The 12,353-nt window shown below is 41.5% G+C and overlaps 1 protein-coding gene across 2 annotated transcripts in view; it reads left to right on the top strand.

Annotated features, from left to right (window-relative positions):
* LOC136874567 (inactive pancreatic lipase-related protein 1) overlaps nucleotides 1–12,353 on the top strand; it is a 138,058-nt gene that overhangs the window by 17,929 nt on the left and 107,776 nt on the right. For both annotated transcript variants that reach the window (XM_068227952.1, XM_068227953.1), the window contains exon 2: nucleotides 2,702–2,757. In XM_068227952.1, coding sequence (XP_068084053.1) covers nucleotides 2,706–2,757 — 52 coding nt within the window. In that variant the 5' untranslated portion in view covers nucleotides 2,702–2,705. The remainder of the gene's footprint in view (nucleotides 1–2,701; nucleotides 2,758–12,353) is intronic.

A 12,353-nucleotide genomic window follows, 5' to 3' on the forward strand; every position in this document is an offset into this window, starting at 1 on the left:
CTTAGAAGTCCGAAAATCAGGTACAAAACAAATTACCAGGCAGTTAATTTACATAGAAAAGAGCATTATTGCCCTTGACAGGTACAATATTTAACAAGAGCGGGATTTGCTCCGATAATTTACACTACATAGAAGTCTGCGCTCTAAAATTACCATAGTCTAGCCTCGCGAAAGCATCAGTTTCGTATGGCGCACTAAAATTCCCCTGGCAACCTATCGGTTGGCCTTACATTAAAGTATTCATACACAGTTGCGCCGATGTAGGTTTATCTCTTGCTCAACAGTTACATTAGTCACTGTTCCCAAAGGGAACTAACACAAGAAAACCTTTACACTCTGAAAGAAATAAACAGGGGCATAATTGCCCATACTACGTGGCCTTAATGGTAAAAGAACAGTTTGCACATAACCAGCCATAAACAAAAGGCAAGGATGCGAAACATCAGCACGCCTTATAGAAATCGTTAAAACCCTAAGAGGGCTTATGGCCCGAAGATATTGAGGGGTGACTAAAGGAGAAAACATTAATGCCAAGAGAAGATTTACGAAATTTAGAGGATAAAAGCTTTAGTAACCCATCGTAAGGTTGAATGGGAAACGACAAAGAGTCATCACTCTTTGTTCCCTTACATTACATATGTCCCAATAGGGAATAGAACCAGAGTCCTCAGACTTGCCGACAATTCCACATTGAACTACCATTTTACAAAATGGCATTAAAAGAAACGAGGTCGAAACCTTCCCCTCAAACTACACGCAGGAGCTATCAGATGTCTAGGTTAATTCTTCCATTACTTTATGCCACTGGATCTTCCTCACGCAGGCTTCTCCCCTGCCTCCATTCTGCCTCCGTCAAGTCGCACTCCGAAGCACTGGAGCGATTAAGACAAAACAGCCCTAAAGTGCCCTGTTTTTATTGCTCCATAAGGGGAAGCTTCCAGAACTCTTTGCTGATAGGTTGGATTCCTGTACACACCCCCTGTTTTAATTGACTAGAGAACATATTTCCAATTATCTGATAGGTAGATTACAATCGCGGAGGAACCAGCTGAAGTGTTGACAACTTGGTGCATTAAAAAAAGCAGTCCTCCGAACCAGGTTTACCAAGTCCAAAATAAACATTACCCTGTCAAGTATTTACAAATCCAAGGTCTAGCCATCTAAAGGTTGAAGACTAAATTCTTTGGAAGTTTACCAGTTCAAGTCCGTTGGTATAGATGGCATTACAGAAGGCGTGCAATTTAAATAGTCGGGGAATATGTACCTCTGGTACAATAATAATAAACGTATGCCCTCACTTGCCGATTTATAGAACTTATGAATCTATGTGTCTTGCCTGTCAGTTTTGAAATTCAGTTTGTGCTACTCTTTAGCAACAAAAGTGGAATTCAGTTGGAAATTTCCTATCGCTGAATGAATATAATTTTTTATATCTTTAAAATACAAACATCTATGTTAATATGTTAAAAATTAGCTTCCTCGGCCATAATCCAACCCATGAACTTGGAATCGTGAAACAGGCACTCTACCACTGATTGATCAAGTGCAGTACTTCATGAGCATAACATTCCGTAATACAGTATGTACCAGGGTTTCGAAATCCCCGTGGTAATGTAGACAGAGCCTGTTGCTCAGATACATGACTGGTATACTGAAAACATCTGACAACTGCGTGGTGAATTAAATAGCCCCTCACCAATGACGTCATGATAGTCCGCGATTACTCGGATCAATTCATTTTCTAGGGTGTTCTTGTTGAGATTAAGGACCAGTAAGCCATGTCCCATGTTAGCCCAGTGGTCATTTAGAATGGGTGAATATTGTTCACTATTCTCCACAGGAAGAACCTTCGTGGCTCAGTGGGCACCGCGCTGGCCTCTCACCGCCTGGTTCCGTGGTTCAATCCTGGTCACTCAATGTGAAATTTGTGCTGGACAAAGTGGAGGCGTGACAAGATTTCCTCCAGGTACTCAGGTTCACCGTGTCATATCTCATTCTAGAAACACTTCCCTATATCATTTCATTTCATCCGTCAGCCATTTCATCCAAAAAAGAGCAAAGTCATATCTGTACAGGCCATGAAGGCCCTTGGAGGGGTGGAAAGTAAAGGCTTCCACCATGTGTAACCTTGGCACGTGGTGGGGTGGAGTGGTTAGTTCTACGCCGGCCGCTTTTGCCCCCAGGATTTAACCTAGTATTCATTTTTGGTGTAACCGTAGTGAACCTCAAGGCCATCTGCACCTCCGGAAGTGGAATTCCCTTTTCTTAAATTTTACGACTTCCTGACGGGGATTCGAGCCCACGTCCTCCCGGGCCAACCGAGCACGCCTTTTACCCCCTCGGCCAGGCAGCCCCTTTTATTTCATCCGTCAACCTTTAATCATTGCCCAGGGGCATCGGCAGCCTGAATAGTTTCTATCCTCACCCTTAGATGGGGTCTCCATTCAATTCATTCCCGTCCCGATCGAAACTGGAAACAGGCTGTGGATATTCTTCTTATTAATTATTCTCACGAACCTCGAGGTTAGGAAAATAGATTTTGCCTCATATAGGGATAGGCTAGATTATCTGTCATGCTGATAATAATAATAATAATAATAATAATAATAATAATAATAATAATAATAATAATAATAATAATAATAATAATAATAATAATATTTCCGAGAAATAACATTATATATTTATTTTATTATTGCAGAAAAATGCTGTGGACACACTCACTCTTCATACTGATCTTCTTCCAGACTCTCATAGGTAAGACTTTATTCTGAATCGTAAAATTACTGTTTTACGAGTACATTTCACCTTGATGTGTGGAGCAGGAATTCCTCCAGAACCTACGGTTCCCATTTTGAATTTAACATTTTTAATACTCCATAATCATAAGGGGAAACGTACTAATTTAGTGCTCTAACCGTTCCACTCCTAATCCGGGTGACCTGTGTTCGAAACTCTTGGTTTGGAATGACATTAGTAGACAAATACGCTTGAGTGATTTTAATAGTAGGAAAGATCATAATCTATATAAATGAAGTTGTAGGTGGTCCGCTGTCTGTAATTTCATCTGTTTTGCCAGTTTTTTTAGATATTCATCCATTTTAAGTCAACTGAAGACCGAATCGGTGGTTATTATTTTTCGTGTCTGTTTGTTTGTCTGTTTGTCTGTTTCTTCCACCATGACGGCGAAAGAAGTCAATAGATCTCAACCAAACTTTATATTTAGATTATACTCATCCCGAGAAAGGTTTCGATATGAATATCATTTTAAAATCTTTGAATAGATGGGGGTTTGTAGGAAAACAAGAACGGTTTTCCTCCATTTTCTTTTATACTATTTATTTTCTGTAAACTCCGTGGACCATATGTGAAGCGCCCCTTCATTATAAACAACTTTTGTTATGTTCAAAATTTACCTTACTCTTGAAATGACGGAGAAGATTTTCAAGATTTTCTGCGGGTATCACACTCTGCATTGAGTGACCGACAGACCGACAACGAACCTACAGGTTACCATGGCAACGTCACTGACTGCATGCCAGCAGGGAAGTAACGTATTGCCATTTTCGTCATATTTCCTGTAAATTCGTGGTTGTTCCTTGAGTAGAAAACAAGAGAGGGGTCAATCGGACATTCTGCGGGATATTGGCGGAATATCGCTGGAGGTTATAACTGTCCTCGAATAGCTTAAAATACTTCCTCTGTCCCAAAATAATGGTCGCATTTCGTCAACAAGCTCTTATTGTTAACAGCGCCAACGTAATAGCAATTTAAGCACAGAACAGTGATGTTTGCTCTGTCGCAGAGCATATAAACTCGTTTAGCAGTCTGGGACATATGCGCATGACTTTGGTAGGCGGTCGCATGAACCGAGGTGTTCAGATCAATGCGAGCTATCGGTGAATGCAGGGGTAGTGACGTGAGTCAGACGCTTTGTGTGTCAATACGAGGTACGTACCGTTTACACATTGTACTTGCAGTGATAAAGTGCCATTGAAGAAATGGGAAGAGTGAAAAACATTGATGATGATCAGAGGAGGGCCATTTATGAGCATTTACTTCGTGTAAGCAATAATGGCATCTTGCAAAGAGGTGTAATAAGGGAAAGTGGTGTGGAATTTGCCGTTCATACACGGTCCATAGAGCGCATATTGAAACAAGGTGAGAACTCCACAATGAATGTTGCTGATGTCTCCGCTATAATGAAAGGGAGAGTCGGTAGAAAGAAGAAATGCATATATCAGAATAGACTTTAAAAACATTCCCTTTCGTCAAAGAGACTATCAGATCTGTAACTGTAGCTTTGGGTATGGCAAAATCAACAGTGCATCGCAGAATCCAAGAAAATGCTGTTCGGCGACATTCATCAAGACTAAAACCAACACTGAACTTCACAGGAGAACAGAAGCGTTTGCAATTTTGTTTGTCATTGTTGGATCCAGCAATTTCGATACGCAGAACAAGATTTCTGGACATGTTCTATCGGATTCATGTTGATGAAAAATGGTTTTACATGACTGCAGGAAAAGGACGATTTTACCTTGCTGCTGAAGAACCCTATCCACATCGAACCTGACAGAATAAACGCTTCATTACGAAGGTGATGTTTCTAGCAGCAGTGGCACGTCCCCGTAACCAGTACTGTGATGGTAAGCTTGGAGTATTTGCATTCATCGTCCAGGAACCAGCAAAACGCAGTAGCAAAAATAGGCCTAGGGGGACACTGGTTACGAAATATATCCAACCCGTTACACAGGACGAATACAGAAAGATGCTCATCGAGAAAGTTCTTCCAGCTATCCAGTTAAAATGGCCTTCTCGGACAGCATCAAAACCCATCTACATGCAACAGGATAATGAAAAAACGCACATTTATCCGTCGGATCCTGAGTTTAAAGCTGCCGCTTCTAATAATGTTCTAACCATACAATTGTACTGTCAGCCTCCAAATAGCCCGGATATTAATGTCCTAGATCTCGGCTTCTTCCATGCCATACAGTCTCTCCAATATCAAGAGGCAACATCCACAGTAGATGAACTTTTTACTGCTGTTGAAAAAGCCTTCACCGGCCTTCCTGCTGAGACACTGAATAATGTTTTCCTGGCCCTGCAACAAGTTATGGTTGAATGCATGAAGGTTCATGGAAAGAACTGTTACAACCTGCCTCACATGGGGAAACAGAAACTGCAACGACAGGGGTGTATACCTCTTGTTCTACAGTGTGATTCCGATATTGTCATATCAGTTCGTGCTGCGTTGGAACGTGTTGAGTGATCAGGTGTGAGTAATGTCAATAGCATCGGCTTGGTGTTTTGTATTAGTATTTGTATTGTATTGTATTGTATTTGTATTAGTGTTTCTGTTTCTGTATTGTTTATTGTCAATAAATTACTTGCGAAAGAAATGCGACTATTATTTTGGGACAGAGGAAGTAACACCAACAATAATCATCTTCTTATCTGTTTACCTAAGAATCCCTTGCGCCTAAATTTCTCCTCCGTTACCACTTTCTTATATCCATAACTCACACCAGTATAATTTATTGAGTGGAATTTGATTTTGATTTTGGTATTTACATATTTGTCATCATCCGGCTGTCCTCAGTTATAATCCATTTTCTATTAATTTCAACTATTTTTAACTGTATTATTCTCTTCCTTAATTACTCCGTATGAATTCGAGTGCTAATCCCGAAAGCTGGACAGACACTCTTTTCTTTGAGGAATTGTTCTATGCTGTGCAAATGTATAAGTTTTGGCCCCGGAAAATATCGAAATATGGATGCAATTTTAACAACGGTGCAGAACTTCGTTTCGGGATAATTAGTGGCTAATCGGTAAGTCGTACCACAAATTAAAAAGCACAATCGCGTTTCATTTTGGAGAAATCTACAACTTTGCTCCTATGACTTTTTGTCGTATTTCTATACCTTATACGTCAAATAGAGCTGTATTTCTCGATTTAAAGTTAATTTTGTACTTTTACACCTAGATGTTATCATTTGCCATATTTATAGCAAAGATAGAATCATGACATTCGGCTCGCACATTGACCATGGCCAGTGGAATGTGATAGCCGAATTGTATGATTCTAGCTGTCACATGAGTACGGTATCAAAATTAAAAGTAGTATGTGAAAACTGTACAAAATTTCACCCCATTCAATGAGTGTAACAATATAACCCATAAATATAAGAGATACGGGAAGATGTCGCAGGTCTAACCATGTAAAACACTAAAAGAGGCGTCTGAGGGTGAAGTCCGTTTATAGATATGTCTTACAGTTTCAAAGCAGTAACTCTCAAAATAAAGGTCTGCACTTCTAGAGTGTGTCCAGTCATTGACTGTTTTGTCGAAATTTCCGTACAGTTATCTGTTTCAGGTGTAATAATGACCATCTCCATATTTTTAGCTATGGTGTAGGTTCGTCTGTTTGTCTGTAACTTGGAAATTACTGGATATATTTCCACAAAACTTGATATTTAGAATCCACCTGTTCTTGGGCAGATTTTAGTTCAAGTATTGTTTCTAAATCCCTGAAGTGACTGGGGGTTTATACTAAACCGAAACCGTGATTTTGCACTCCCACAAAATATACCCAACCAAAATGGAAACCTACCTGCCTTAATGGAAATTAATTTCTAATCATTTTTTCTCATGTGCATCATTTCGATACGAGGATTAATAAGGGAGATATCATCAACGGACCGCTTTTCGGTACAAGTCCCACCGGACTTTACTCAAGAGCGGGTGCGTGTAAAGCGTATTTCTAACCACTTGAAAACTACTGGAGATATTTGAAGCAAACTTTATATTTAGCATCCACCTGTCCAAAGGTAGGATTTAAAGGTCAATAACATTTCATGTTCCATGAGTGGACTTTCGGTTTATATGGAACCGAAATGGTGTTTTTACTCTTCCAAAATATATACAGTACAAGACCAACCTGGCTAAAAATCGATCAAACTTGATGGAAATCCATTTCTAAAACATTTTACTTTCATGTGCGTTTTTTTCGACAGGAGGATTGATAAGGGAGATATCATGAACGGTCGGTTTTGCAGGTTAAGTCCAGCGGACATAGCCCAAAATTGTTGTACCTGAAGCAGATTCCTTATCTATCTATATAATTAAAATCGTAACGACTTTGTGCCTGTACGTTGACAATTTTGGCGAAATTTTCGTCTAGCTGCCTGTTTAAGGGATAATGACCATCTGCATATTTGTTTGGTTTAGTTTCCTGAAAGTCCTAATTTCCACCCTCCTCGCCCAAAATCCAGACTGTGGCATAATCTCCCAGGCGAACAAGAAAATTGAAATTTGGCAAAATTATACGTTTTAGCCTGTAACGGACGGAAAACTTTCAAGATCTTTAAATTTTACACTTTTTATCCCCGAAGAAAATAGAAATATGGAGGCAATTTTAATGATGGTGCAGACCTACGGGAAGTCTTATCACATAACGAATGGCACAATCTCCGTTCAATTTGGATTGATCTACAACCTTGCTCTTATGACTTTTTGTCGTAACTGTATCCCTTTTACGATTGATTTTCTCTATTTCTCAATGTTAAGTAAATTTGGGCTGTTCACGTGCATAATTCATATTTTCAATCACTTATAGGAAATGTGGAATCATCAAACTCTTCACAAAAATTGGCCCACCCAGTAGCCATATGTGAGCCAAATGCTATGTATGTAGCTGTCACATAATTATCCGAAAAATAATGCAATGTGAGATAATCTTACAAAAACTTTACCCTGTTCAACCTTTCTAACTCAATCTGACTCAAGAATAGATGAGATATCATAGGACCAGCCATTTAGGCCGCTAAATCCGGCGTCTTATGGTACAATCCTTTGTCGATATGACGTACCGTTTAGCAGCAGTTAATCTGTAAATGAAAGTCTGCAATATCGTAAACAATCATATACCTTCGTATGTCGACTTATATATATTCACTGATATCGATTTGTAGCGATCGAGACAGGGTGCGTCGGCTATTATTATCAGTACTCTCACACCGACTTTGACTGGCAGTAGGAATGGGGTCCTTCACCACTCCTGTGTAACTGGCATTAGTAAGGAAGGCCTACCATTGTAATGAATAATTCACTTCTCGATCTGACTTGCAGAACGCCAGGGAGCATGCAGTTTTGTTTAAAACTCCGCTACCTGAATGTGCTTGGCTGTAGGCAAGGGTGCCCGCCATTATAAACAAATGTACCCATCTAAAATGTGAGTGGCATTCGGCATAGCGGCCTGCTATTTTGATGGAAACTCACCAACATGGTGTGACTGGCAGCTGGCTGGCAGTAGGAAAAGGGCCCTGTCATTATAATGATGACTGCACAACTCAATTTCCACTGGTTGTAGGGAAGTTTCTTGCCGTTATAATAAAAACTCCTCAACTGTAATATGTCTGGATGTAGGAAAGGGGTCTGCCATTGTAACGAAAACTCCCCAAATCGATTGTAACCGCACAGTAAGCAATGGGGCCTGCAGTTATAATGTAAACTTCCCAACTCGATTGTGAATGGCAGTAGGCAAGTGAGCCTGCCTTTATCATCACAAATCCGTAACAAACACTTTACATTGGAAACAACGTATGTGGACCTGCCCATGCTGTTTCTCGGATAACGCTAAGAGACCTGCAATTTTAAAACAATCATATTTAGTGCATATACAGTATTTACTTCGATATTCCAATACAGTGTAGAATACCGTAGCGAAGCACGGGCACATTTGCTAGTGTGAAGATAAAGTTAGAATTCTAGAGGATAAGTAGGGCCAAATATTCGTTTATAGGAAGATGAATTAGTGTTTTGAATACTTTACCAAGGGAAATGTTTGACAGATGTTCGACTCTTTGAAATCATTATGACAGATTAGGTAAGAAACTGCTAGGGAATCTGCCACCTGGGTGACAGCCGTATATGCAGATCAGTGGTGATTGACTTATTGAATTTCGGATGTGAATTTAAAAAAAGACGAACCTGTGGTGACAGAGAAATTGCATAGTATATGGTTTTAAAAGCACCCCGCAAAACCCCATGCTGAGACTGCATGCTTCTCGGAACCCACGTAAAAATCAGGCAATAGTAAAAATAGATACATTCATGAGCACTTTTCTGCATTCTTTAGATATGAAACAGGCCTCACTTGCCGAAACAATAATTTATCTCAGGAAAGTTAAAGCCCCATCGCTAAGGTCGTAATACTGAAAGTTGAGTTCTGACAGTTCTTGCAGGGAGGACCTTTCGCTGCCTGTCGGCGCAGCATAAAGGAAGTGAGGGGTATTGTTTCCATGGAAACGAGGGTGGTCCCATTATGGTTGCTGTGGATATAAGCCTGCTGGCAGGTGGTGATGGTGGTGATTATTGTTTTACGAGGAAGTACAACTAGGCAACCATCCTCTATATAACACTAATCAGAGAGAAAAATGGAAGGGATCCGACACTTCGAAAAATGAAGATATCGGCCAAAGGAAGACAAGGGCCACGAAAGGCGTGAAAATGAAAGACTCCCTAGCCCTCGCAAACCTAATAGCGTCGGGGTCGGAAAGGAACAAGAGTTGACCAAGGGAGGTCGGATAGGATCGATGAAAGTGAGGAGCCTGGCACAAGTAAGTGGAAACAATGCCAGGACTCAGCTAAGGGCCCCGTGGTCGCCAACCACGCTCCAAAGTTCAGAGCCCCTGACGCCCCTTTTAGTCGCTTCTTACGACAGGCAGGGGATACCGTGGGTGTTATTCTACCACCCCCACCCACAGGGGGAGCCTGCTAGCAGCTCGTGTTGTTTGGAGTTGCCAAACCACTCACTTCTGAGTAAAATCTTTTTGCAAGTGGTTCAGTGTGAGTTATATTCTATTTCTGTTTCTGCTTTGTGGACGTTATTACAGTAAGTATCTTACGGTATATTAAATACTAATTCCGTGCAATTACTTTATTTCAATATATGTTTCGAACATGATGAATACTCTTCGAGGGGGAGGAAGGCCCAGAACTCGTCCACCTCGTGAAGAAAAAATACCACCGGCCGACGTGTGAAAATTTATTACGAACGTAGGAAAATGTGCCTCAAGGGAATTCTTCGAAGAAGAGGCTACGATTTTTCGTAAAGGAATGTTCCTCTAATTCTATTCCAGAGAGTACAGGAACGCAAAAGCACTGTGACAAGAGTTACGATGGAGAACTACAACAACTCTGAAGAGGGCTCATTTAAACTGCACACAGTCGGAAAGAAGGGGGCTAGAACTTCCATAATTACAAAGCTGGATCCGTGCAAATGCTATTCGCTATTTAACAGGTTATAGGTACCACCCTCCCCCCCCCCCCCCCCCGCTTTTGATTTTACGTTCTGGCAACTACTTTAACGATTTTCGGTGACGAGGTGCCAACATTTAGTTCCGTAGGCGTTATTCTAGGTGCCAGTAAATCTATCGTCACGAGACTGACGTATTTGAGCACCTTCAATTACCACCGAGCTGAGCTACCGGTATAGACAAGTTACTTGCTGGGGTCTTTTCAATTGAATTGGTTGATATGTAGAATTAAAATATTTTCTCTTGCTAGTGGCTTAATAATAGAAGCTTTCTGGCGATCCTCTACAACAAATGCAATTAGCGGGTAATTCAAATGAATTTATTCACACTTGGTTACAATAAGGCTAGAGAGCATTTTACATCGGACCACGGGATCACCTCGCCGAAAAAGACCAGTGGTTGAGGGTTGGAACGAGTGCGCTTAGAGAAGAGAGTGGCACTACTCTTAGAGACGTTTATTTTAATTCTCCAGTGTCGAAGCCATGGTTCGATAGTTGAGAGGGCTTCTTAGAAATTATTTTGAACTTTGGGTGTTTGCCAGGAGACAGCGGAAATGGCGGTGTCGTCAGCGTACATGCAGAATTCGTGCGCGAAGGACGGGGTATGTCGGACATGTATAAATTAAAAATTTCGGGTGAGATGATCCCTCCCTGCGGGACCCCAGAGCCGATAGGGCGGGGGTCCGACAGGGAGTTGCCAACTTGGACCAGAAATTTTCTCTCTGAGAGGTAACTATGGAGGAGATGAACCAAGTAGTTGGGAAAGTCGAGAAGTTTGTGTTTATAAATGACCCCTTCGTGTCATACCCTGTCGAACGCACGTGATATGTCTTGAAATCAGACTCCTGTATGCCTCCTGTGATTGTAGTTCTTAGTGATTTCTTCGGTGATCCTCATGAGCTGATGTACGGTGGAGTTATCACTTCAGAATCCGAACTGCTCGTCGTTGAGAAGATGGTTGTCGTCGATAAAAGCTTGAAGGCGGGAGAGTAAAATTGTCTTGAAGAGTTTGGAGAGTATATAAAGGAGAGAGATGGGTCTGTAGTTTTGAGGGAAGGTGGAGTATTAAAGCACTTTAGGGATCCTGATGACTATCGCCAGTTTCCACGGGGTGGGGAAGTGGGCGAACCTGAAGATGGCGTTGAAGAATTTCGTGATGAAAGTCAAGACTTTCCTTGGGAGGTTTTCGAAGAAGGGCTGAGATGTTGTCTAGGCCAGGGGTTTTTCTGTTCTTGAGTTTGCGGATAGCAGCGAGCAGTTCGGAAGGGGAGACAAACTTGAAATCAGGGGGAAGCTTGAATTCACCTAGGTTTTCAATGTCCTCCTGAACATGATCCTTGAAGTCGTCGTCTGACGGCTCAATGTCGCAATTCCACCTCAATATATTGTGCAGCCTGTGGTCGGTCATAATGGGGATGGTCGAGGATTGGCTGTTTATGGACCAATGATAGTGCAGACTACGATGCGCTGGTCGCCTATTGGTCCACAATGGTGGGGGAGCGGTCGTTGTCTGGCTGTTCTTCGGCCAGTGATTGAGGCAAAATGGAGCCTGGCGTCGCTCGACCTGCCTTGGCGGAGACAGGCAACTGATCGCCCATTGCTATTTCTGGCCTGTCGCGGCCACTGTATCCTCCTGGGTTTGAAGTTTTCACCTCACGCCCGCAGATGCCGGAATATGCTGAAATAATCCGTTTTTCATGTAGCATTCTTACCAGATTACGCGAGAAGGCACGGGCGATTTTTGTGCCTTTGCGGCGAACTGTGTTCATCAGAATATTTGACAAGCTACGGGACCTTTGTGACTACATCCCGCCAGTTTATGCATTAATAGGTTAGAATGCAATTTTACAGAAGCGAGTGACAAGTATAAATCTGGGACAACAGATCTTCCATGAGATTTGCGTAAAAATTAGGGGCCCGGCCTCTTAGAACCCCTACATTTATGTTACTCCCGTTACATTACGAATGAGAGGGCTTAGTTGTTGCTTCCTACTCGACACAATCTGTTTGCATCCTAAACTATTATTGA

This window comes from Anabrus simplex, chromosome 5 (genome assembly GCF_040414725.1).
Source record: "Anabrus simplex isolate iqAnaSimp1 chromosome 5, ASM4041472v1, whole genome shotgun sequence".
NCBI classification, from domain to species: Eukaryota; Metazoa; Arthropoda; class Insecta; order Orthoptera; family Tettigoniidae; genus Anabrus; species Anabrus simplex.